Here is a 27549-nt window from a genome sequence, read left to right on the forward strand (position 1 = left end):
TCCGCTTGTAAAGACTGAACAAAATTCCAAAACCCTACCTCCCAATCCTCCCTCTTCCAACAACTTTCATCAAACTTTTATCAGGCTTCCCCCAATCCTGTGACCTTGAACGCTTTTCCTACCCGGGCAGTCACATTTAATGGAACAGCCAGATTGTAAAAGTCATTAATAAAGGGGTGGGCCCCCAAATTCAAAGTAATTGTGTTGACTGTTGGGCAGTGGCTTTTGTTACAGCCTTAAGTTTGGGGCAAGAGGAGGAGGAGGCTGTCCACAGGTCTCCGTATAGAATCCCCTTGTTAGTAAATGTCCCTTCTCCCAACCTTCTTCACAGGCATGGAAGACTTCATGTCTCCAACATCTCTAGGTATCAGGCCTCCCAATACTTAAACACTAAACACTCTCAAGTGAGACATGCTGAATACTACGGGAATCAGGCCACCCAAAAAATGCTTAGGAAGAGAAAGTCTTCCGCCTCCCGTCCCCTGGGACACCCAGGCTCCTAGCTAGTTGTCGGCTGTGGCCTCAACCCCTGCAGATGGCAGACTGCACCACAGAAAAGGCAACTTTTTTTTTCCTTCTCTCCTCTTGGCTGTAATTGGATTCAGGCTGAAACAACCACGTCCCCACCAGAAAAGGAGGGCATTGGGGCGGGGGCGGAGGAGAGGCTGTGGGAGAAGGGAGGGACCAAAGGAGAGAGCAGAGAGGGCTTCCAACTCAGTTCGCCGACTAAGCAGAAGAAAGATCAAAAAACGGAAAAGAGAAGAGCAAACAGGCATTTCCAGGAGCAATTCCCTCACCTCCAAGGCGACTGCGCTCTAGGAATCACATTCCGTTCCTTTAGAAGACAAAGGCGCCCAAGAGAGCAGCGGCGCGACCCCAGGGCGTGGGCCCCGCCGCGGAGCCCGCACTGCCCGACGCCCCGACGCCGCGGACCATGTCTCCCGCCCCTCGACCCTCCCGCAGCCTCCTGCTCCCCCTGCTCACGCTCGGCACCACGCTCGCCTCCCTCGGCTGGGCCCAAAGCAGCAACTTCAGCCCCGAAGTAAGTGAGCTCCTCCGGCCCTTCCCGGAGTTTCGCCTGCCGGGTAGGCGAGCCCGGGGGTCTCCAAGGGGACAGCCCCTGCTGAGAGCTGGGCTCTGGGGGGGCTCTGCTGCTCCAGCCTTTGTTTTTCTCCCCTCATCTGCAAACTTGCAAGTCGATCCAACTTTTGCCCGCTTCCAACAACCCCCTCTGCCGCCACCGACTCTGTCCCATTCCTCCCTTCCCTGAAAGAACTCTGCAGTGGGGCCCCGGCCTCGCTTTCCCAAGCTCTGCGCGCGATGTGGCACCAGGCGGGAGCCTCAGAAACTCTGGACCCCGCTCCAATCCCGCGCCGTCCGGGCCGGTGTCACACGCGAGTTGTTCCTTCAGTTTGGCAGCGCTCAGGTGCCCGCGGCCCTGCACGGGCGCATCTGTACCAAGTGGGGGCGTCCGGGGCGCCCGAGCGGTACCCGCCTCCCCCTGGACCGCCCTCGGTGCGGGCCGCCAGCCCTGGCGTCGAAGGTCCCGGCGGGCCGAACTTCCGCGCACACAAAGCTCTTCTTGTGAGCCGTGGGGCTGTCTGGCCACCGCCTCCCGCGTCCTCCACACCCCTGCCGGTGCCTTCGGGGGCCCTTTTTTGTTGTTAATTGTTTTTCTGCATTGATCGCCCAGAGACTAGGGGGAATCGCTGGACGAGTAAATTGAGGGCGGGCCTGGGTCTCCCTCCAAGTGTCCCAACTGACTTTGGCGTTCCCACCCCCATCCTCAACTCTTCCGTGATCGTAGCCCACCGCGGTCCTGAAGGAAGCGGCGTGGGAGTAGTCCGAGGAAGTTTTCCCTCCCTCTCTTATTTTGGGGTGAAGGTGGGAGACAGATTTAATCAGCTTCTTATTTTGGGCCATCCCAACCCACTCAGCTTGGTGAGGACCTGGGTGTGGTAGGGAAGGGCCCAAAATGCAGGATATGGTCTGGATTTGACTCCGTCTGTTCTGGGCCCAGGCCGGGTCGCACCCTCGGAATGAACCTCTCCAGAGCACATGCTGCCTGTGCCCCTGAAGAGACCTAGGGCTGAAAGGACAAGTGTAACCCTAAGAGTGGGGCCACAGTTGTGTATGGAAACTAGAAAGAGTAAAATCCCCCCTGAGACTGAAAAACCAAACCCTATTTTCAGAAAGGAGGTGCCTTTTCCAGGCCTAAAGCTACCAGTAGTCTTAGCCCCAGAGAGCGCCTAACAAAAGGAGCCTCTGGAAAACTGCCCACCGCCAACTTTTTTTTTCCCTCCCCAGCCTCCAGTAGGTGCCCTAGGGGAGGGGCGGCAGCTCTGGCTTCGCTCTAAGTGGGTCATGGTCTTCCCAGAGCCAGAACCACCATTTGCTTCTGGAACCCAGTAGGGTGGGAAGCTGAGGGAGGGCGGGACAGACCCAGAGGCCGGGATCCAAGACTTGGTGTAGAGCTGGAGAGACCCCACCCTCTCAGCCTCCTAAAGTGGGAGGTGTTCCTTGACTTTCTCATAGGGAATGCCCTGCAGTTATTGATCAAGACAACGCCAGCCAGCTGGGTCCTGCCACCCAACAGAGTTGCCCGTCCTCAGGCCAAGCTGAAGGGAGAGGGACTCTGAGGTAGCTAGGTCCCTTTCACCAGGCCTCCACAGCGCCACACCAGCTCCGGGACAGCCCTCTCTCTTCCCGTTGGTGTGTCTGGTGCTTTTCCCTTCCCCCACTCAGCCGCAGACACCAGAGTCCTCTCCTGTGGTTTCAGTCTCATAGTCTGTGGTTCTTGCCTGGCTCTGAGATGGAGAAAGAAACTTGCCCAGTCCGGGAGAGGAAGAAAATGATGGGGACAGTTTCTTTCCTGGCTTTGTGATGCTCTTCCGGGGAGTCCTTTCCCTGACAAAGCATCCATTTTGCTCCACAGGGTGCTGGGCCGGGTTTTTGAGTGTGCTTACTTAGACTTTGCCTGCATCTCGAAAGGCTCATAGGAAAGGGATTTCTCCAGAACGCCTGTTTCTCCTGCCAGCCTCCCTTCTCCGTCCTACTCTAGGAGTATTTCCACAATTTAGATAAGGGTTGAGGACCTGGCTTCCCTCCTCCGGTCTTTCAGCTTGTGGGTGGAAGGGCTGGGGGGAGCTGGCCCCTCCCACTTTCACCTATCCCCAATCCTGAAGCCGCTTTGTTACCCCAGCAGGGGTCAGAGCTTACAGGTGAGGCTGGGAGCAAAGGGAGTTTCCTACATACTTGGCACAGGCCATAGCACATGTCAGGGCAAGCCTTCAGATCCGAGGGAACAGCTCTGGAGTTCCACACCCTGCTGGGCCTCTCTGACACACAAGAGGTTAAAATCCTGTACCCTGAGATACAGGTGATGCTAGGGTTGTTTGGCCAGTCCTATTGGCTGAGGAAAGGCTGGGTTGTTTACAACTCAAGCCTTGAGGGGATCACTTCCTGGAACTGTGTTGCAATTCCTGCCCTATTGGGCTCAGGTCCTAAGTCAGCTGCTCCTGAATCACCCCCAGACCCCACACAAGAGCATTGCTCCACCATGGGTGCCCAAGCCAGAAGAGGAAGAGCATTGTGTGTACCCACAGATCATCCTAATGACCATGGATAGGTAGGAGAAGAAGGCTCCGAGGCAGCTTTTCCCACTTCCCTTCCAAATGCCTGTTCTAGGCAACTAGAAACCCTCTCTGGTCTCCTTAAAAAAAAAAGGTAAAACCGAAATAGGACCAGAGCTATCAGGGTCATGTCTCCCAAAAAGAATTCAAACATCCTCATAGTCTATACATAACATGGCTTGCTTGGCTCTCCCAGCCTAGATTCCTGGGTCACAGAGTATTTATTTAGGGTTATGGCTTATTAGTTACCACCCTAAAGAGTACAGCTTTGCCATCATCATCAAACCTTACCCCTGACTCCTTTTCTAGCCTCCTTAAAAATATTTCTGCTGGGAGGGTCCTAGAAATGTGGCACTTCTGTTCCAGAGACTCCCTCACCCTGTTCGGGCTCCCTCACCACCACTATACAGTTCTTCCTACCATGGGCATCACCTATTTTCAAACGGGACATGCCATATTTTCAAAGTGCTGGAGAGAATGACAGCTCTAAGAAGACATTTTAAGGCATGGTGAAATGCTTGCTTTGCAAGAACAAGGGCCTGGATTTGAACTCTAGTGCGGGGAGATGGGGAGGGGGCGTTGGTGACACACTTGTAATGTCAGTTCTGGAGAGGCAGAGGGAGGAAAAGCCCTGAGGCTCGCTGGCCATCCAGCCTGACCTTATAGGTAAGCCACAGCTCCCAAGGAACACACCAGAGATTGACCTCTGGCCTCCACATACATGTACAGACAAACTAAAACTATGCTAAAAACTCTTTCAACTTTCTAATGCTCTTATTTCCAAGAGCACTGTAGCTCAGGAGCAATGGCTCCCCACAACCTTGTATCTGTCTGCACCCTGTCACCCCTGAGGACAAGCCATACTCGGGTCGAGGGTAGAGTTCAGGCCAACAGTTAGTTCCTGCTAGAACCAGTTTGAGAGCCCGTCCTATTTTTTCACCTTAAATCAAGGACATCTACCAGACATTGTGGAGGGGCAGGTGGGCCCCCTGGACCAAGTGGAAATTCTCTAAGCCACACCCCTCTCCTGACAGGCTTGGCTGCAGCAGTATGGCTACCTACCTCCAGGGGACCTGCGTACCCACACACAACGCTCACCCCAGTCACTCTCAGCTGCCATTGCCGCCATGCAAAGGTTCTATGGTTTACAAGTGACAGGCAAGGCCGATTCGGACACGATGAAGTAAGTTTCTGGCCTCCACTGACCACGCTGAATACCAGAAATGTTTCCACTTGAACATGCCTCTGGTGCCCTTTCCTACTCACCTCAGTATCTGGCCTTTCCCTACACTGACACACACCAAGCCTCACCCACCACTGACCTGGGACCAGGGACCAAGACCCTGGGTCAACTGCAGCGCTGCACTCTGCCCCCTTGAAGATGGTTCTGTTTTATATACTACACTGACTCTGTTGTTTTCACCCCAGGGCTATGAGGCGCCCTCGCTGTGGTGTTCCAGATAAGTTTGGGACTGAGATCAAGGCCAATGTTCGGAGGAAGCGCTATGCCATTCAGGGCCTCAAGTGGCAGCATAATGAGATCACTTTCTGGTGAGTCCCCCAGCCTAGCGATGTCTCTTACGGACAGTCCCCTCCCCTATTAGCTGTGCTATGTCGAGTCTAAGGTGGCCTGTGCCACTGGCCATTCCTAGGGAACGGGAAGGAAAATTGCTCTAATCTTGCAGAGAACTACAGCTATTTTGGAGGACATGGACTCTAGTGGCAACACCCCAAGCCTGTACACACACACACACACACACACACACACACACACACACACACACACGTAGTATGTATATGCAGTAGTGCAGTAGCAGGGTCTGGCAAGGTGGGTGGGCAGTTCTGTCAGAACTAGGAGAGTAGAGGAACTTTGCCTCTTTTATCCTAATGTTTCCCTTCTCTACCCTCATGTCTGGTTGTAGCATCCAGAATTATACCCCCAAGGTGGGCGAGTATGCCACATTCGAGGCCATTCGGAAAGCCTTCCGAGTATGGGAGAGTGCCACGCCACTGCGCTTCCGAGAAGTGCCCTATGCCTACATCCGGGAGGGTCATGAGAAGCAGGCTGACATCATGATCTTGTTTGCTGAGGGTTTCCATGGCGACAGCACACCCTTTGATGGTGAAGGAGGCTTCCTGGCTCATGCCTATTTCCCAGGCCCCAATATCGGAGGGGATACCCACTTTGATTCTGCTGAGCCCTGGACTGTCCAAAATGAGGATCTAAATGGTGAGTAAGGGAACCCTGGGTTCTACCCTGTGCAGAGTCTGCAGTCACTTGTATATAGAAGGTTCTCCTTCCAAGGTCTAAGCTAGCAGGTGTAGTGGCCAGCCTGCTCTACATAGTAAGTTCTAGGCCAGCCTGGGCTACATAGTGAGACCCATAAATCAATAAAATTAAAAAATAAATCGTGAGTTTGAGGCCTGCCTAGACTGGATAACAAGACTCTGTCTCAAAACAAGAAAAACAACAACAGCTAAGTTACTAGCCATAGAACCTAGTGTGAGCATGCAGGACTCTTGCTTTAAGTTGTTTATTTCTGTTGCTCGACATTACTACCTGATTGTCAATCACAGATTTAAAAGTTCTCCCTTCTCACCCACTTTTCCAGGCAAACATGATCCTAGCTTCTGGGAGAAACTGAGCTTCACAGTGTAGGTTTTCCTGGGACTGGGATTCCGCCCCAGGTACCCCACTTCCCCCAGAGGAGGGTAGTGACTGCCTTTGGGTTTTCTGAACCAAACAGGAAGCTGACCCTCAAGGCGTAATCACTTGAGGTGGAAAACATGACCAGCAGGCTTATCTGTGAAACTGGAGTCTGGTGGGGACACAGGGAGCTTAACCAAGTTCTTACCATCTCCATCCCTCTAGGGAATGACATCTTCTTGGTGGCTGTGCATGAGTTGGGGCATGCCCTAGGCCTGGAACATTCCAACGACCCCTCCGCCATCATGGCTCCCTTTTACCAGTGGATGGACACCGAGAACTTCGTGTTGCCTGATGACGATCGCCGCGGCATCCAGCAACTTTATGGTGAGTTATCCATCCCCATACCTACTCCTTTGTCTGTGCGCTTGTCCCCTCTTAGCCTCTGGTCTGCATTTTCCCTCCATCATGCTGTGAAGTCCACACACACATACACACACACATACACACATACACACACATGCATGCACACACGCACAAACACATACTCACACATACACATACACATGCACACACATACACACACACACACACCACTCTTCATTGCCTCTTTTAGCTACCATTTTTGAAAAGCTTTTCTTTGCTTTGCATATTTAACTGTATTGCCTCGTGTATGTATATGCACCACGTGCATGCCTGGTGCCTGTGAAGTCCCAAAAGGACACTGGGTCTCCTGAAATTGCCATGTGAGCTCTGGGTCCTCTCTAGGAACTGCAGATGCTCCTAATCAGGGAGCCACATCCCCACCCCTCAGCTCCCGCTTTTTGAGCACACCTGTTGGACACACCCAAGCCAGCTACTTCATCCTTCTCTAAAGCCCATTTACATTCTTTTTTTTTTTAATATTTGTTGTTATCAAGGTGTGTGTGTGTGTGTGTGTGTGTGTGTGTGTGTGTGTGTGTGTGTCTCCACAGACACACTAGACTTCCTAGAACTAGGGTAATAGGTTGTTGTCAGCTCTGGGAACCAAACCCCCATCCTCTGCAAGAGCAGTAAATGCTTTAACCTCGGAGCCATCTCTGCAGCACTGCCACCCCCTTCCCACTTTCTAATGGCGTTGTCTGCTTATCTGTCTGTCCTTCCATCCTCTCTGCTCCAAAGTCTGAAGTACCCCCTATTGTTCTCTTCCTCAGGAAGCAAGTCAGGGTCACCCACAAAGATGCCCCCTCAACCCAGAACCACCTCTAGGCCCTCTGTCCCAGATAAGCCCAGAAACCCCACCTATGGGCCCAACATCTGTGATGGGAACTTTGACACCGTGGCCATGCTCCGAGGAGAGATGTTTGTCTTCAAGGTGAGAAGAAGAGAAGAAATAGGATTGTATGAGGGGACAGAGGACTCGCAGCAAGGACGGTGGATGGATATAATGATAGAAGGACTGAAAACTAAAACCATAGAGCCCAGGGCAGTGGGGCAGCCTTGGGGACTGAAGAAGACTGAGGCGTAAGGCACAATGTGTTCTCCCTCATCTTTACTGGTTTCTAGGAGCGATGGTTCTGGCGGGTGAGGAATAACCAAGTGATGGACGGATACCCAATGCCCATTGGCCAATTCTGGAGGGGCCTGCCTGCATCCATCAACACTGCCTATGAGAGGAAGGATGGCAAATTTGTTTTCTTCAAAGGTAACCAGGCATTCCCTAGTACTGGGAGTCAGGAAGAGTCTCCTTGGATGAGTTGATTCCACTTCACTCCCAGAGACCTCACAGATTGGACCCAGATTCTTCCCTTCTCTCCTATCCCAGGAGATAAGCACTGGGTGTTTGACGAAGCTTCCCTGGAACCCGGATACCCCAAGCACATTAAGGAGCTGGGCCGAGGACTGCCCACGGACAAGATTGATGCAGCTCTCTTCTGGATGCCCAACGGGAAGACCTACTTCTTCCGGGGAAATAAGTAAGACCTCAGATCCTTAACCCTAAGCCTCTCTACTCAGAAATTACTACCACAGCCACCCTCATCCCTAAATTCTGAAGAAAGCCCTGCCTCCCAAGGTTGTTGCCCTGGAAAAGGAACTTGCTAATCCTTTGCTGTTACCTAGCATTAGACAGTTTTTCTTAGTGCTGCCTGAGTGGGCTGTGACCGGGTCACCATTTCAAACCTGGTCATTTGATGCCTCCTGCCCCTAGCACTGTGCCTCCTCCCCAGCCACCAGGGTGCCTGCCTTCACCTGCATAAAGACAACAGTCTACACACTATCATTAAGGGGTTGCTAGTGGCTCCTTACAGCCTGCACCCTCCCTTCCACCTCCTCCTTCCGCCTTTCAGCTGCAGGCCCTCATTACTCAAAACCCCTGTCCCCAACCATGACCCTAGCTACCCTTTGTCCTGAGTCTGCTCACCTCTGAGGGCATGCCCAGTATCCAACCACTCCCCTTTCCGTCCCCTCCCCCAGGTACTACCGCTTCAATGAGGAGTTCAGGGCAGTGGACAGCGAATACCCCAAAAACATCAAAGTCTGGGAAGGAATCCCTGAGTCTCCCAGAGGCTCATTCATGGGTAGCGATGAAGGTGAGTGAGAAGGGCCGGCTTGAGGAGCTGAGGAAATGCAGAAAGGCAGGTCTTTTGGAAAGCAGTGGGGGCTGGTGGCTTGCCAGGAAATAGCCAAGTGCTTTCATATGGAGTACCCTCAGTCTTTCCACGCTCCCAAGTTAGCACTGGGCTGAGCGCTAAGCTTAGCTAGCCATCACACTAACTTTCTTCTCTGTTCTCTCTCTGGGGCCTTCCTGGACCCCGCCCCCTCCCCGGCTTGGTTCTTGTCCTCTTCGGCTGTCTTCCTGGGGCCCTTCAGTCTTCACATACTTCTACAAAGGGAACAAATACTGGAAATTCAACAACCAGAAGCTGAAGGTAGAGCCAGGGTACCCCAAGTCAGCTCTGCGGGACTGGATGGGCTGCCCTTCGGGGGGCCGGCCCGACGAGGGGACTGAGGAGGAGACGGAGGTGATCATCATCGAGGTGGATGAGGAGGGCAGCGGAGCCGTGAGTGCAGCTGCTGTCGTTCTGCCGGTGCTGCTGCTGCTCCTGGTACTGGCAGTGGGCCTTGCTGTCTTCTTCTTTAGACGCCATGGGACACCCAAGCGACTGCTTTACTGCCAGCGTTCACTGCTGGACAAGGTCTGACCCCCACCACTGGCCCACCCGCTTCTACCACAAGGACTTTGCCTCCTCCGAAGGCAGTGGCAGCCGGTGGTGGCAGGTGGGCTGTTCTCACCCATCCTGGGCTCCCTCCCTCCAGCCTCCCTTCTCAGTCCCTAATTGGCTTCTCCCACCCTCACCCCAGCCTTGCTTCATCCATAGGTGGGTCCCTTGAGGGCTGAGCAGAAGATGGTCTGGCCTCTGGCCCTCAAGGGACCCTCATAGCTTGGTGTGTGTCCAACCCTATTTGAATGTTGTCAAGGCTCTGCACTTGAAGGCAGGACCCTCTGACCTTACAGGCAAAGGCCAAATGGGGTCATCTGCTTCTCTTCCATCCCCCTAACTACATATCTTAAATCTCTGAACTATGACCTCAGGAGGCTTTGGGCATATGAGCCCTATACGTACCAAGTGTACCCAGTTGGCAGCCTCCCGTCACTCTGACTAAAAAGAATCTTCAGAGTGCATATTTGGAGGTGGAAAGATTGTTCAGTTACCCTAAAGACTTTGAAAGAAAGAAAGAAAGAAAGAAAGAAAGAAAGAAAGAAAGAAAGAAAGAAAGAAATTCACAGAGAGTCTTGGTGGCTTGGACAGCCAAGTTCCTCTCCACAAAGATCTTCCTCTCTCCAACCCAGCATGGAGAACCTTCCAAAGGAGCCTGAGCCATTAAGGACTAAATGGGTCTGAGGAAACCCTCGGCAACCCTGCCCCCCCGCCCCCGAATGTTAGCCTTGGCTGTCAAGTTCAAGGTTGGAAGAGCTGAAACCAGGGGGAATGGTCCCGGGTGGAGTGAGGTCAAGGGGAGACAGCAGGATCGGGAGCATGAAGGATGAGCCTCATGGCTCTGCAGAAAAAGACCTTGTCCAAATGCAGGTAGCTGGGGCTGGGACCCAAAGACAGCAGGCAGAGGGGGCAGCAAATGAAGTGTGCTGGCGGCAGTGTATTCCTGGGGCGTCTGAGCAGACGTCAGTGCACACACAGGACACTGGTACCCAGGAGTGGGCACATTTCGTTAGATGTCTCAGAGAGGGTCTTAAGGAAGCCACACTGGCCCCTTTTTGTCCCCTTGCACACAGCGTAGAAGGGAAGGATAAGAATTGATACGGGAATAAACAGAGCATGCGTACAGGGACTCAATGGAGACCAGAGGAGGCTGTCAGCTGCCTGGGCTTGCTCAGTCTTCCTCACTGCCCTAGTGAGGCAGGCGTCTGGGTGCTCTTGGGTAGGGTGGGCCTCCCCTTTCCTGATGCAGGCACTCCTCAGCCCATTTTACTTATGTCCTGCCCTTCCTCTTCCCCACCCAGTTGACCCATTTGAAGTCTCCTTCAGCCACTGAAGGTGGTCATGGTACTGGGGACTTGGGAGAGTGAGACCCTGTGGAGGGAGAGGAGAGGAGAGTGTCTGGGTGGGGGTTGGGGATAGGGGTGAACGGTGCTGGAAGCCCAGCTAAATTTCTGTCTTGTTTGGGTTTTTTTTTTTTGTTTTGTTTTGTTTAATGTATATTTTTATTATAATTATTATATATGAATGCCATTCAAATCGTTCCTTTTTGTTAACAAGGGGCATGGGGAGGGGTGGGGGGTGGAGGGGGGAAGAGGTGGCTGACCCCAGAAACCTGCAGGGCGGGGCTGGGTCAGTGCTCTCGAAGGACATTTTTTGACCTTGTTCAACCTTTCCACGAAGAATAAACTGTGTTTCACATCCTTTGTGTGACTACAGCTTGGTGTAGGGGTGGATGAGGTGTGGGTAAGCAGGGCTAGGAAGAGCAGACGTTGAGGACAGCATTTCCCCGTGATGCAGGGTTGAGTATTTGTCATAAATATTTATTCTTAGACTGATAGAATTTAAGAGTTGCAGTTGGGGAACAAGTCATACCCCACTGGAGGTTAGAGAACTGACTGGAAGAACCCAGCTTTCTTCCCCCCCCCCCAGAAGCCTTAAAAGGCTACCCTTTGAGAACCAAGGCTGTCGGAGTAGAAGGAAGTGGTCAAGCTGAGGCCATTTGGAAAATCTTCCTAAATTGCATTATTCTGTCGTGTGATCTTGCCACATAACGTGTTTCCTCATAAATCTGTCCCTGAAGCAAGGGCATTCCCATGATCACATAGTCTGAAGTTTAGCGACAGGCCTCAGGACCTAAGAAGGTTCTGCTAAATCCAGGCATGGTATACGCATCTTTATTCTCAGCACTCTGGGGCAGGGACAGGCACATTTCTGGGAGTTTAAGGCCAGCCTGGTCTACATGAGTAAGATCTAAGCCAGATGGGGCTACATAGTAAGACCCTGCCTTTAAAGGGAGCGGGGTGGGGGGAGGGGGCATAAGGGGGAGGTGGTGGTTCTCAGGGGCCTGAGACTGATGTTGGATCAGGAGACTAGGGAATTAAAAAGAAAGAAGTCCCCATGGTCTGCACTCCTAAAAGTGTCCTCTCCCCAGCAGAACAATGTTTCTCAATTGCCCAGAAGAATCAGGACCCTCAGGTTGGAAGGGTAGAATAACAAGGCTTTGTTTCCATTTTCCGTAGAAACTGCTGCCCTAGACAGGGTTCCCAGGCTGTTGACCCTCCCTTCCTCCAAAACCAGGCTGAAGGGAGGGGTCAGCTCAGCTGCTGAGTCAGCTCAGCTGGAGGAGAGCAGCCCCCTTCTCCCGCCTTCCCTTCCTGCCTCAGCCCAGTCTTCCCTGGGCTCCTGCCCAGGTCCTCCACAGCCTGCCTTTCCGAGCCTGGCTCCAACTATGCCCTCTTCCCTCCAGCTGCTCAGCAGGGTAGTTGGGGTGATGACTTTGGCAGATGGGGTACCCTGCTTCCCTGCCAGCCAGCAACCCTGACCCTGTGCCTGGTCACCTGTGCCTCCACTGCCAGCAGCTGTTTGCCAGGGCCTGTGTGTCTCAGTGAAGTTAGGAACAGCCTCCACCACCACCCTCACCCAAAAAAAAAAACCCAACTGGAACCCTGAGAAGGTGGCTCTGGGGACACCAGGGGCATCTAGGGGTAATCAAGCCTGTGCATGTGACAAAAAAGAAAAAAAAAGTAAAAGATGAGCTAATGATGGCCCCTTTGTGTTTTCGTGGTCCACATCTGGAGGCAATTACAGATGTTATCCAGAGGGAATTCTGCAAAACACAGCTGGAGCCAGTGGAAGAGCCCAGGAGGGGGTATTGCCAGAGAGAAGAGGAGGGGGAGCCCAGGGATGGAGTGCGGTTTCCCCATCACGAGGAAATTGTTTGGCTGGGATTCTGGAATCACAAGATGCTGTCTGAAGCCAAGGGGAGAAATGGGAATGCAGACCTGGAGACAAAGGGAGATGAGCTGGACAAGAGAGTCTGCGCAGAACGGACCGTGGGGCGGAGGCTGAGTGTCTGGTGCTAATGATACACTTGAGCCTGCCCACCCCACCCCGGGACCTTGGAAGATGCCTTCGTGGTCATAAGGTCCCACTTGAGTGAGCCACCATGTCAGGATAGGATGACAGGAGGCAGAGGGCCCTCTGGCTCCCAAGGACCTGCAAAGTGTTTTCACTGGCCTGGCCTGGCCCATTTGTCTGCTGGGCCTGACCCACTTTCTGTGGTTCCAAGTTCCTTTATTCGAAAGCAGTGCTTGTGAGTTGGGGCAGCCAGGAGGAACCAGTTGGATTTGTGAGGAGGTTTAGGCTGCCCAGAGGACACTGGGCTAAGAAGATACCAGAGTAAGGGAGCAAGGGCCAAGAAGGAACAGCAGACTGTCCACCAACACCGGTGGGGTGAGGGGACTCTCTTTTCTGCACTCCCCCTTTCCAGGGATCCGGATACCCACAGGTCCAAAGCCTCTTGGGCTTCCAGTCCAGCAGGCCAGGGAAGGGACAACCTAAGAAGAACTGTACCCTCCAAAAGAGAATATAGCAGAGAGACTTCTCCACACACTACAGTCTGCTTATCCCTGCTGGTCCTTCCCTGCCCGTTCCCAATGTCTTTACCCCATCAAAACAGAATTCCCAGCTACCTTCCACCTCTGTATCCTCCTTGCTTTCGCTGTAGGCTGGAGAATTAGCAACTGCTGAGGCCTTCATTATACAGAGCAACAGTGCAAGGTCTCGGTTTGAACAAGTTCCTTAGTTCAAATAAGTCCCATATCGGAAGCTAAGGACGTGGTGGCCTGGTGCTCGAACATTTGCCTAACATGAGCGGGACCGAATTTGGTCCTCAAAGCTGCAAAACAAAACTAAGACCCAAATGAAACTGGGTGGTGGTTCTATGGAAGCAGATTCCAACAAGGTTCCTTGGGCATCTCCTGCAGTGTAGCCCCACGAGGCTGGTATGCTCTGGGGGAACTGTCAGTATATCTGTGCCGGGTTGTTGGACCATGCAGCAGATCAGTGAGGGTAACAAGAGTTGGGAGGACGGGGCATGGGAGAGGTTCCAATCTGTAGCCTACTCCTTTGCTTCTCAGGGGTAGGAGCAAGTGTTTGGAAGGAAGAAAGGCGAGGGCCGCAGTGACCCAGGAACTGGAGGGGCTGAAGGTACTTACATCCAACAGCAGTTGGGGTGTTGGTGAACACCTTGATAAGAATAAGAGTCTTCTGAGGAATGACTACTAGTCCCACAAGTCCCCAGAAAACTCCAGCCTAAGCTCAGACAGTTGTCTAAAGTTTCCTTACCAGGTTTGTACACATCCCGAATCGAAGCCTCTTTCTTCTTTAGGATACAGTTTCCTATATCCACCCCTACCCCTAGGGCTTAGTGCCGTTCCCCCTCAGTCTTGGGGTGACCCCGTGGCAGACTGCACTGCACTGGGGCTAAATAGCCAGGGCCTGGAAGGCAGGCAGGCCCCACTGGACAGAAACCAGCTTCCCAGTGAGCTCATACACATACTTTCCATGCTGGTCCGGTGCCAATGGCTTAGTTCCTTCCAAGCCTGCCTTCCCCAAGCCAGGCTCAGCTCGTTCCGTGCTCCCTCGCCACTCATAATGGTGCTCCAACCATTAGACTCCACAGACCAGGGCTGTCATCACATCCCAGGGTAGCAGCTTACTCTGTATCCCTGCTGAGGCCAGGTCCCCCCTAAACAACTTATCCCCAGTCATCTCTCGGCCTTTGTGACTTTAAAAAGATAAGCTGGGGGCTGGAGAGATGGCTCAGTGGTTAAGAGCCCCAACTGCTCTTCCAGGGGTTCTGAGTTCAATTCCCAGCAACTACATGGTGGCTCACAACCATGAAGAAATCTGATGCCCTCTTCTGGTGTATCTGAAGACAGCTACAGTGTACTTATATATAATAAATGAATAAATCTTTAAAAAAAAAAGAGAGAGAGAGATAAGCTGCTTCACAAAGACCCGGGTCTGTGGCTGGGGGTGGGCCTCAGCTGGTAGAGGACTTGCCTACCATGTGCAAGACCTTAGCTAGATCCCAACACCACACAAACCCAGGCATTATGACACACATCCATAACCCTAGCCCTCAGGAGACTGAAACAGGAAGATCGGAAGTGCCAGCTTAGGTTACATGAGACACTGTCTGAAAAAAGACACCTGGGTAGAAAATGACAGGAGAGGCGGCACTCTAATGGATGTCGGAAGGGCATCCTCTGAGTGCCCAGAGTAGCTCACTGACTCAGGGACCAGATGGGTCTGATGGGAACTGCTTCAGCACTGCTCATATCCTGCTCATTCACTGGATTTCCCATTCCAGCCACTTCCCTAACTCAAGGGAGGGTGTGGGGTCCAGTCCGGGCAAGGCCAGGCTGCCCACAAAAGAGGAATTAAAAAATGGCTTCTTGCCTAGTTGTCGTGGCACACACACTCTGGAGGCAGAGGCAGGCAGATCTCTAATTTCAAAGCAAGCCTGGTTTGCAGAACAGATTCCTAGACAGATGGGGTTACACAGAGAGAAGCCTTGTCTTGAAAAATCAAAACAAACCAAAAAACAGGCAAAAAACAAAAGACAAACAAAACCCAGCTCCTTACAAGTTAGTGGGAAAGAATAAATGACAATGTATTATATGACTATAAAAAATAGAACCAGTATCTTTAAAGGACCCCTGTGTGCCCCCCCGAATTCTCTCCATTAGAGGGACCAAGTCCTTGAATGTTGAACTATTTCTTTGCCTTTCTTTCTCTTTAAGGTTTAGTTTTACTTTATGTATGTGGTGAGTATTTTGCTTGCATGTCAGTGCACCAGATGCAGGTCCAGTTCCCACAATGGCCAGAAAAGGGCATGGGAGTTCCAGACAATTGTGAGTCTCCTTGTTCAGCTGGGAACTGAACTTGGGTCCTCTGGGAGAGCAGTCATGACCTCCTGAGCTGTCTCTGCAGCTCTGAGACTTTCCTGTTTCTCATGGTGGCACTGATGTCATTTTCTTTGTTCGTTCCTGTTGTCGAGCTTCCCTCCTGACGGGACGTGTAGCTACATTCCGTGTCTTTGCTGCAGCTCACCTCCTTGTACAAATAGTTTGGTTTTTTAACTGGTATGTGCAGTCACCAGGCTTGATCCTCTTCACGAGGTGGAGCAGCAGCTTGCTGGCATTTTAGTTTATATTTCTGTAAATCCTAATGAAGTTGAGCACTCCCCCGCCCTTCATGCTTTCATTATATGTTGTTCTGTTCGTCTTGCCTCAGCCTTTTAAATTAGGGAACTTACAGGCCTATATGCTACACATATTTGTGTATGCGCACGCACGCACGCACGCTCGTGATGGGGATAGGCATGCACAGCACACAAGTGGAGATGGCTCTCTCCTTGCTGGGCCATCTCATCTGCCCTCTTCCTCAGTGTTTTTTATTTTTTTTAAGAGTACTTATTTATCTATTTATATAACAACACTATCACTCTCTTCAGACACACAAGAAGAAGGCATCAGATCCCATTACGAGCCACCATGTGGTTGCTGGGAATTGAACTCAGGACCTCTGGAAGAGCAGTCAGTGCTGTTAACCACTGAGCCATCTCTCCAGCCCCTCTCAGTGTTTTTTAAAAAGCCGCTTTGAAGATACATCTTGGGAGTTGGAGAGATGATGGCTCAGTGGTTAAGAGCACTATCTACTCTTCCAGAGGTTCTGAGTTCAACTCCCAGCACCCACATGATGGCTCGCAAGCATCAGTAATGGGATCTGAAGACTTTCTCTGACATGCAGGCATACATGCAAATAGAGCACACGTATGGAGATATATCCTGGACACAATGATGTCTCTGTAAGTATATTCAGCCACAACAGAGGATTCTTATCTATACCTACCTACTTGTCTAGACAGGATCTCAAGTAACCCAGGCTGGCCTCCAACTCCCTATGTAGCCAAAAATAACCAAGGATAACTTCTTCCTCTTCTCCTCCTCCTTCTTTTCCTCCTCGTCCTCTGAGACTTTTTCTGTGAACTCACTCTGTAGACCAGGCTAGGCTTAAACTCAGGGATTGGCCTGCCTCTGCCCTGCCCCCATCCACCAGTGCAAGTACTGATGGTGTGCACCACCAGCACCGCCATCTCAGCCATGATTTTTGTTGTTGTTGTTGTTGTTAAGATTTATTTTGTATATGTGACTACACTGTAGCTGTCTTCAGACACACTAGAAAAAGAGAGCATTGAATCCTGTCACGGATGGTTGCTGGGAACTGAACTCAGGAAGTCAGTGCTTTTTTTTTTTTTTTTTTTTCCAGAGCTGGGGACCGAACCCAGGGCCTTGCGCTTGCTATGCAAGCTCTCTACCACTGAGCTAAATCCCAGAGTCAGTGCTCTTAACCGCGGAGCCATCATCTCTCCAGCCCCAGCTGTGGACTTCTGATCCTTACATCTACCCGTTTTCTGTTTCTTTGGAACAGAATCTGACCTGGAGCTTATTACATGAGATCCTGCATCTGAATCAATCAATCAATCAATCAATCAATCAGCCAAGATCAATAGTAGAGCCCTTGTCCACCATGAGCAAGGGCCTCCTTGGGTTGGATTCCTAGTATGGGAAAAGAAAAAGAATGTAGAGAAATGCATCCAGGTAGAAGTTCATGCATATCTTTTTTATCTGCCAAGCCATCTGCTGTGTCACTCCAGGATTCATCCCCTATACCCTCTACAAGACCCGTCCTTAAACTGGGAGAGGTATTAGGCTGTGTTGGCCCAGCTCTTGAGATTTCACGACTTCGGGTGCTGACCAGTCCAGCCTTCACCCAGTCCTGAAGAGCCCACAGGGTACCCCTTTCTGCATCCTTCTAACCTCTAAGGCAGACATCTCCAACTGTCTCAGTGGTCTTTACTGTCCTGTGACTCAAAGACCAACCCTCCCCCATACCCACCTTGTGCGAGCCCACAGGTACGTTCTAAGAGAAGGGGAGCTGGACAGAAAGCTAGAGGAGTACACGTCCCACTCAGTGGGGACCCACCCACTTCTACAGCAGAAACCAGCCGGGCAGGGTTTGCAGGGTGGTGTCGCCCCCTTGTGTTCGGCGTTAGGATTGGTCGTCGGCCCCGGGAACACAGAACCTAGGCAAGAATAAATCCGGTCGGAGCCAAAGAAACCACCAGCCTCCCTCCCACTTTCCATGTTTCCTCTCTAGACACCTGTACTTAAAGGGGTGGAACTACGGGCCAGACGGGGCCCACAGCTGTTCTTAGCCTCGCAACCACCGAAACAAAAGTCAGAGTTTCCGTCGCTGTCCACTCTGGCCTAGGTGAGGGGATTAGTGGGCAGCCAGCTCACAGAGCGTCCTGGACGGTCCGCAGAAGGAGGCTCTTCTGCATCCTCAGAGCTGCGAGCCGCCACACTGCCCCCCTGTGGGCTCCGTAGACGCTGATTATTCCGCCATGCCTGTGCTGGGGACCTCAAGGTCAGGAGCTTAATTAAGACCATGGGAGTCCGTCCCTAGGTCTTACATTTCTAAAGGTCCTTACATTTCTAGTTTTTTTTTTCTTCCTTCCTTCCTTCCTTCCTTCCTTCCTTCCTTCCTTCCTTCCTTTCTTTCTTTCTTTCTTTCTTCTCCTCCTCCTCCTCCCCCCTCCTCCTCCTTCTCCCCCCTCTATCTGTATATATACATTGGGGGAATATTCCCCCAAGACAAGGTTTTCCTCTACTCCCTGGCTGTCAGTTAAAGTTGTGGGACATCACACCCAACGAATGTCTAGTCTAGTTTTGTAGTTCAAAAACGCCCATATCTTTAGAATAGCACTATATTGTAACAAATTTTTCATTTGGTAAATTTTAAGGGAGGGGGAGGCTATTTGCTTGCTTGCTTGCTTGCTTGCTTGCTTGCTTGCTCGTTGCTTAGACAATGTCTCGCTATGTAGCATTGGCTGGCCTGCTGGCCTTGAAATGACAAAGACCCACCAGCCTCTGCCTCCTCAATCCTGGAGTTACAGGTAGGAATTACCATACCTACTGAAATCTAAATATTTTAAATATCAGGCCTTTTAAGATATATCTTAATATCTGGGCATAGTGGCAATTACCTCTCATCCTATCTCTGTGAGGGACTCTGAGGGAGAGGCAGACATATACATACTGATATAAGTTCAGAGTCATCCTGGTCTATGTAGCCAGCTCTAGGCCAGACAGAACTACAGAGCAAAGCACTGTCTTAAAAAAGGGAGGGGGGGCTGGAGAGATAGCTCAGTGGTTAAGAGCATTGTCTGCTCTTCCAGAGGTCCTGAGTTCAAATCCCAGCAACCACATGGTGGCTCACAGCCATCTGTAATGGGATCTGATGCCCTGTTCTGGTGTGGTGGTGGTGAAAAGAGCAACATACATAAAATAAATTAATAAATGAATGAGTAAATCTTTTTAAAAAAAGGTAAAAAAAAAAAGATACAGCTTAGTGTTTTTCAATTTTGAAATCTACAAGACTCAAACATAATTAAAGTCACTAAACCTGGGAGGCACGCCCTACGCCACATAAAAAAGAGATAAAGCTGATTCTTTTTTCTCCCTGAAGCACAGACTAGCACCATAGCCATGTGGTAGGGGTAGGGTCTGGCCTCTCCCTTCACACAGGTTTTCCAGCTTGAAGTCTGTCTCTGTGTGTGTGTGTGTGTGTGTGTGTGTGTGTGTGTGTGTGTGTGTGTGTGTGTGTGTGTGTGTGTACAGGTAGACAGGATCTGGATATGGCTCAGAATGGCTCCTAACTGAAGATCCTCCCTGAGGATTACAGAATTCTACCATCCAAGGCAGCAAGGCGGCTGCTTCTTCTCCTTCTCCTTCTCCTTCTCCTTCTCCTTCTCCTTCTCCTTCTCCTTCTCCTTCTCCTTCTCCTTCTTTCTCCCCCTCCTCTTCCTCCTCCTTCTTCTTCTTCAATAAAGGTCTCACTAAGCAGGGCAGTGATGGCACACATTTAATCACAGCATTAATGACAGCACTTGGGAGGCAGAGGCAGGTGGATCTCTATAAATTCAAGGCCAGTATGTTCTCCAGTCTGCAGATCCAGTTCCAAAACAGCCAAGGCTACACAGAGAAGGCTGTCTCTAAAAATAAAATAAAATAAATAAGATTGGGTCTCACTATGTAGCTTTGGCTGGCCTAGAACTCTCTCCCTGTGTAGCCCAAACTCACAGAGATCCACCTGCCTCTACCTCCCAAATGCTGGGATTGAAGACGTGCACTATGGCTGGGGATTTAGCTCAGGGATAGAACATTTGCCTAGCAAGCATCTGGCTCTGGATTTAGTTCTCAGCTAAGGAACAGAGAGGCTCCTCAGCCCAAGGCTTCGTTTTAGTCAACCTTCTGTTTGTGAATCTCAAACCGAGGCATTTACAGAACTCGCCTCCTAAAACACCTTCTTGAACCTTCCCTTCACACCCTGTGTGCGCTTCCTGTCCCTTGATGTCATTGGCCTCGTTTTGGCGTCCAGCACAACTTGCTCCATGAAGTCCCCATTGCCCTTGTGGTCTGTGAAGCTAGACCATCCTTTCACCCATGAGTCATGGAGTTGCGAAGGAGCATCAAAAGCCCTGACAGGTGTCACATCCTCAGCTTCTCTCTGTCATCTTTGATAAGCAACTAATAGTTGAAAGGGTGGCCAAAGAGATTAAAAGACGTCATCTAAGAGATGTCTGTGACCAGACGCCATTGATTCATTGATCAATTCATTCATTCACTATTCACTCAGCCGGTGTTTCCTGAGTACCAATACATGCATCCCTTTTAGTACCAAAGTCATAACAGAAGGCAAGTGGTCTCTGACATCTATTCCTGTGAATGGAGTGAACAGCAAATGTGATTAATTAGGAAAATATTTAGTATGTTGCATAGCAACAAGTATTGAGGGCAAATTTTAAATGAAGAAGGGAGATAGTGCTTCCATGTAATTTTGCATGAAATGGCTAGAGAAGGCCCCACTGGGATCTTGGGCTATTAGTAAGCAAGCCATGTAGTCCTCAGGAAGAACCTTCCAAGCAAAGGGAAGAGCAAATGCCAAAAGCCTGATGTGATAGCATGCCTCTCGTGAAATCCATAGGGAACAAGGCAATGTGGCTACACAGAAAGAGCAAGGAAGAAAACAGGAAAGATGGAGGTGAGGTGGGCACTGACCGGGGCAAGGGACCGTGGTGCCTTATAAGGCATTGTAAAGAGTCTAGCTTTAGTGTGTTTGGTTTGGTTGTTTGGTTGGTGGTGGCGTCTTGTCTTGTTTTTTTTTTTTTTTTAAAGATTTATTTATTTATTATATATAAGTACACACTGTAGCTGTCTTCAGATACACCAGAAGAGGGCATCGGATCTCTTTGCAGATGGTTGTGAGCCACCATGTGGTTGCTGGGAATTGAACTCATAACCTCTGGAAGAGCAGTCGGGTGCTCTTAACCGCTGAGCCATCTCTCCAGCCCCAGCGTCTTGTCTTGTTGATGCAGGGTCTCAGGTAACCAAGGCTGGCCTTGAACTTACTTAGTAACTGAGGATGACCTTGAACTCCTATTCTTCCTGCCTCAGACTCTTGAGAGCTAGAATCACAGGCATGTACCATGATGTCTGGCAAAAACTTAGGCTCCCATTCTGACTAAAAGGAGCCTATGACGTGTGGGAAAGAAAGGATATTTTAGCACATTGCAAATAGTATTATTTCAGTAATTCAATGCGGTCTGGTCAGGAGAACAATTGCCACTGTTACATAATGCTTACTGGAAGCCAAGACACTTAATTCTTTGATGTTCCTGTCTTCAGAAGCTAGAAAGTCTGAGATCAGGGTTAATGGGAACCAAAGGAATGGGAGTAGCTTTAGTAGAAACATGATAGTCTTTAAGGATGCCTCTAAGGGCGGTAGAACTCAATAGTCAAGAGTGCTTGTTGCTCTTGCAGAGAACCTGGCTTTGGTTTCCAGTATTCTTACCTAGTGGCTCATAACTGCCAGTGGCTCCCAACTCCAACTCCAAGGATCCAGCGCCCTCTTCTGGCCTCCAAAGACACTTGCATGCACACAGTGCACATACATACACTCAGGTACACACAGGCAATCAAATAAATAAACCTTTTATTATTTTAAAGGCACAAGTGAGAACCTAAAGGAGATGGAGAATATTTTTGAACTGGGGGAAAGGCTATTCTTGTTATGCAGGAGTTTAATAAGTGTAGTCAGCCTGAAGTCATGTAGAAGGTAGGAAACCTAGCTAATGAAAGTAAGGAGAATTTCAGTAGCATGTCGAAGGTGTCTGTGGTCCTGGTCTAGGTACTCACATTTGGTTGTGGTCCAGGACATCAGGGCCTAGCTGTGTCCACAGTCATCTGGAGGCTTGCCTCAGAGAGCTCATTCCTCTTGTGCCTGACATGTTTGTCCTGGCAATGATGGGAGCTTCTGTTCCTGACCTGAAGATATGTTGGACTTCTTGAATGGCCCACAGCATGGCAGCTAGCTTTCCTCAAAAGAGAGATCCTAAAGACAGCAAAGTAGAAAACCAACGCCACTTGTTTTCTATTACTCTTGGAGCTGCGTGTCATCCTTTCTGCCAGGTTCTGTCAGGAACGAGTGAGAAAGTCCAGTGCATACCCAAGGGGAAAAAAGTTAAACATTAAGGCTTGGAACTATGGCTCAGTGGTTAAGAGTACTTTCCCGGGTTGGGGATTTAGCTCAGTGGTAGAGCGCTTGCCTAGCAAGCGCAAGGCCCTGGGTTTGGTCCCCAGCTCTGAAAAAAAGGGAAAAAAAAAAGAGTACTTTGCTCCCCTCCACAAGACCCACGATTTGTTGCCAGCCCCCATTTTGGATGGCTTGTAACCACCTATAACTCCAGCTCTAGATGGATTGGAGCCTCATGTTTCTATGAGCACATACACTACTTAAATTAATCTTTTTTTTTTAAAGAAGCTGCCACAGGGCTGCAAGTGTAGCTCAGAAGTGGTATGTAGGCATTGCCTGTGTGATGCCCTGAGTTTAGTCCCAAGAACCACCCTTATTTCCTCAAAACAATCCAAACACCCTGTTCTTTTTTTTTTTTTTTTTAAGATTTATTTATTTTATGTACAGCATTCTGCCTGCATATGTGACTGCAGGTCAGTAGAGGGCACCAGATCTCATTACAGATGGTTGTGAGCCACCATGTGGTTGCTGGGAATTGAACTCATGACCTCCGGAAGAGCAGTCAGTGCTCTTAACCACTGAGCCATCTCTCCAGCCCACACCCTGTTCTTTAGCCGTCTCAGAGAAGAGAAATTATGTCACAGACATTCGTGAGTACAACTTCCATCTACCAGAGCCCCAGTACGATTCATGGGGGGGGGGGGGGGCAACAAAAGTTTTCTTTTAAATATTGTTAAGTGGTTTTGTTTTTTTTGTTGTTGTTTTGTTTTGTTTGTTTGTTTTTTGCATGTGGAGGAAGGCAGTGTACACATGTCGTGGTTTGTGGGTAGAGGTCAGAGGGTAATTTGTGGGAGGGGTCAGTTCTCCATCCATCAGAGATTGAGTCCAGGCCATCAGGGTCTACAACAAATGCCAGCACCAGCCATCTCACCAATCAGAGATCCACAAAAGGATCGTATCAGCAGACTCGAGAATTGATGCTGGCAAAAACGATACAAAATGAAATTCTAAAACAAAACAAGGAGGTTGGAAAAAAAAAAAAAAAACCCTTCCAGAAGATAAAAAATAAAGAGCCTACTACTGGAGCTAAGCACTCTGAAAAATGATGTTCAGGTCTTGAGTTCTAACACCAATGACCAAGCTGTACCTTTCTGGACAAGATATCTTAGGTATATTTGTGTACTTTGCTCCCTTTGTGACTAGGAATATCTATGGAAGTCTTCCTGCACTTGTCCTGTCTCCTATCCTGCCATTAGGTGTTGGGAGTGGCTGGGAACTGGGAGTATAAGGCTTTGTTGTCATCACAGGTCTTTAGATCACCAGTCAGTAACTAAGGAGCTGCAAATGTCAAGAAAACCCCACTTTAATGCCAGTGCTGGGAGTGCTGGGATTAAAGTCGTGCACACCACACCCGGTCACCCGGTCTTCTTAGCCAGTTTTCTATTGATGTGATAAAACACTAAGCAAAAGCTATTTGGGGAGGGAAGGGTTTATTTGGTTTACATACCCCCAGGTCATAGTCCACTGAAGGAAGCCAAGGCAGGAACTCAAACAGGGCAGGTGCCTGGAGGCAGAAACCACGGAGGAGCAGTGCTCCTCGGGGCTTGCTCAACCTGTTTTACTGTAATCCAGAACCACCTTGCCTAGGAGTAGCACCTCCTACAATGGGCTGGGCCCTCCCACATCAATCATGAGTCAAGCAAATGCCCCCAGAGACTTTCCTACAGGCCAATCTGCTGATGGAGATTCCTCAAAAAGATTCCCTCCTTCTGGATTATGAATAGAATTATGTTGAATTGACAAACCAACCAGCACACCAGGCAAATACTTATATCACTGAGCTGCACGCCCAGCCTTGGAATGTGATTGCTGAGATTAGCGTTGTAGAAATGGACTCCCACTTTGCTCCCTTGTGGATTCTCCTTTTGAGGAGCCAGCTGCCGTGGCAGAAGGACACTCAGATCATCCGCGAAGATGCTCACATGGAAAGGGACTGAGTCTTCCTGCCAAGAGCATGCCTACTTGTCAAGTGTGGAAATTAACTATCTTAGAAATGTTATCTTCCAGCCCCCAGGCAAGACTTTAGATGTCTGTCTGCTGTGAGACCAAAGATAGCCTGGCTCAGGGTCCAGTACCATTGCCTCTGTGTGTGTATGTGTGTGTGTGTGTGTGTGTGTGTGTGTGTGTGTGTGTGTGTGTGTGTGTGTTACTTTTCTACAGCAGTGATAAAACACTAAACACTATACTTAAATTTTAAAGTGTTTCATTTGGTTTTTAGTTGAGTTAGAGTCCATGATGGTGGACCAAAGGAATAGCTGAGAGCTTACATATTGATCCACAGTCACAAGGGGGGGCGGGGTTGGGGGAGAGACTGAAAATCAAAGGAATATTTTGGAACCTCAAAGTCCACAGACTCCCCAAAAAAAAAAAAAACCACACCTGCTAATCCTTTCCAAACAGTTCCACTAACTGGGTACCAAATATTGAAACATGAGCCTATGGGCACCATTATCATTCAAACCAATCAGTGTGTGTGGGCCTGTGTACTGGAGGCTTTCCACGGAGATCTCTGGCCTGGCCAAGTGCCAGGGCTCAGGGAGGAAGGGAAAGAACTTGAGCAGGGAGGGGGAATTGCCTCCACCTCCCACTCCGCCAGCCACTGCCGTTTCAGTTGCTCCAAAATGTTGGCTGGGTTGAGCCAGCAGGAGGCAGGCTAGCCAGCAAGAGGTGCACGGGAGTTTCTGGTGGTGGTAGTTTCAGGTGAGCAGATCTCTTCCCCAAGTATGACAGAAGCTCTCAGAAGATGGTTCTTACATACCTTTAATCCTTCGGGATAGGATTCTTATATACAGTTTTGGGGTGGGTGGTCTGACAGCAGGTACTTCCTATTGGCTTGGCCTGAGAACTTGGGAATACCTCATCTACAAGTGGGAGGGTGTGGTCCTGCTTCTACGTGACTGATGGCCACAAGCCTCTCTACAGGGGAGGGTGGGGGCACTGTAGCTACCTGAGAGGGGCCTGGCCTCCTGGGAGTTTAGGAAAATGTCTACTGTCCCTTTCAGGGTCACCAGGGTTTCAACCTTATCTCAACCAAGAACCCGGATACCTTTCACAGCCCGCTGCCTCACAAGTGTGTTTCTTTCTATGCCTGTGTACGCGGTACATGTGGCCAGATCAGAATTTTTATGTGTCCTCCTCTACTGCCGCTCTCCATCTTCTTTCTTTGAGACAAGGTCTCAGATTGCCTAGGCCAGCTGGCCAGTGAGCTCTGAGGATCTACCTTGCTCTATTCCCAGTCTTGGACGCTTACAACATCATGTCTGGGTGCTGAGATGAGGAACCTAGGACTTCATGCAAGTACTCTGCTTCCCCAAGCCCTGCTTTTGTTTTTGTTCTGAAACAGGTTCTCACCATGTTGTCTAGGTTTCTCCTATTCAGCCAGCTAAATGAATCTCTAACCTTAAATAATTTGTTTAACTTTTATCCATTTGTGTGTGCGTGTATCCCTCACAACATGCAGAATATGGTGTCAGATCTCTTAGAGATTTATTTACAGGTGGTTGTAAAGCACCTGACATGGGTACTGGAAACTAAGTTCAGTGAGCTCTGAGGATCTACCTGTTTATGTTCCCAGTCTTGGACTTACAGGCCTGAGCTGCCATGCCCAACTTTTTTATATGGGTGCTGGGGATTTGAACCCAGGTCCTCAAGCCTGCAGAGCAAGTGTTCTTACCACTGAGCCAGACTCTCATGTGTCTCTGACAAAGGAGTTGGTACTCTTTTTTTTAAAAAAAGATTTATTCATTTATTATATATAAGTACACTGTAGCTGTCTTCAGATACTCCAGAAGAGGGAATCGGATCTCTTTACAAATGGTTGTGAGCCACCATGTGGTTGCTGGGAATTGAACTCAGGACCTCTGGAAGAGTAGTTGGGTGCTCTTAACCATCTCTCCAGCCCCAGGAGTTGGTACTCTTTTTTTTTTTTTTTTTTTTTTTTTTTTTGGTTCTTTTTTTCGGAGCTGGGGACTGAACCCAGGGCCTTGCGCTTCCTAGGCAAGCGCTCTACCACTGAGCTAAATCCCCAACCCCAGGAGTTGGTACTCTTGAAAGATCCCACGCAGAGAGACCCTTACTCAAGTCTTGGGAAATCGCGGACCCCAGACACAGAGAGACCATTTTGGATGTAATAAGCAAAGGCGAGGTTTATTACGGAGACCTATTACAGAGATCTCCGGGCCGACACGTATCCCGCGCAGGAGACAGAGGTGTCGGCCCGAGAGGCTGGGAAAAAGAGTATTTAAAGGCAGAGGCTGTGAGCACCAGGGGATGGGGGATGTCAAAGGGGAATGTACCACAAGTTACAAGATTGTTTTATGGCTCCAGGAGATAAGGGGACGCCAGAAGGTTTTATGGCCCCCTGGTTCCTGGAACAGAGCTACTAAATCAGGAGAAGGGTAGGGTCTTCAGGTCTTCATTATTTTTAAACGTTTGTCAAAACTGATGGAGCATTTGTATTTGAAACACCTCTGGTTAGGCTTGGGCTGCCCGGTTTCTTGGAGTGCTCTCTGCAGGACACAATGGCTGAAAAGCACAAGTAGGGGCTTATCAGGGTCTGGAGGACATCTGGTTAAAGTATGACTCTGAGTAAGTTGGGGGGACGTCTTTGGATGGTTTATGGGTCAGTCCTCGATAGCCTGAGCTGGATCCTGCATTCCTTTTCTTTATCTTTATGGCCTGCTATTCCTGGCGGCAGGGCTTAGCCCTGAGTTTGTGGCTTTTGGGGCTAACTCTTTTAATTTTATATTTCTAAACCTAGAATTTGTATAATTTTCTTTTCACTCTTAACCACTGAGCCATCTCTCCAGCCCCTTAGCTGACTTTTTTTTTTAAGATTTATTCATTTATTATATATAAGTATACTGTAGCTGTCTTCAGACACACCAGAAGAGGGCATCAGATCTCTTTACAGATGGTTGTGAGCCACCATGTGTTTGCTGGGAATTGAACTCAGGACTTCTGGAAGAGTAGTCGGGTGCTCTTAACCACTGAGCCATCTCTCCAGCCCCTTAGCTGACTTTTTAGTAATAATTTTAATCAAAATCCAGGATTTTGCCATTTTATC

At 49.8% G+C, this 27549-nt stretch overlaps 1 protein-coding gene across 1 annotated transcript; it reads left to right on the forward strand.

The window, feature by feature from the left end:
- The first annotated feature begins 771 nt into the window (after positions 1-771).
- Positions 772-9997, forward strand: Mmp14 (matrix metallopeptidase 14). The gene is given in 10 exon segments (NM_031056.1): positions 772-1042; positions 4667-4815; positions 5061-5183; positions 5555-5862; positions 6505-6666; positions 7473-7633; positions 7825-7963; positions 8084-8234; positions 8734-8849; positions 9130-9997. Coding segments are annotated over 10 exon segments (1749 nt in total). The 5' UTR covers positions 772-934; the 3' UTR covers positions 9462-9997.
- The last annotated feature ends 17552 nt before the right edge of the window (positions 9998-27549 follow it).

The sequence above is a fragment of the Rattus norvegicus genome, chromosome 15, assembly GCF_036323735.1.
Source record: "Rattus norvegicus strain BN/NHsdMcwi chromosome 15, GRCr8, whole genome shotgun sequence".
NCBI classification, from domain to species: domain Eukaryota; kingdom Metazoa; phylum Chordata; class Mammalia; order Rodentia; family Muridae; genus Rattus; species Rattus norvegicus.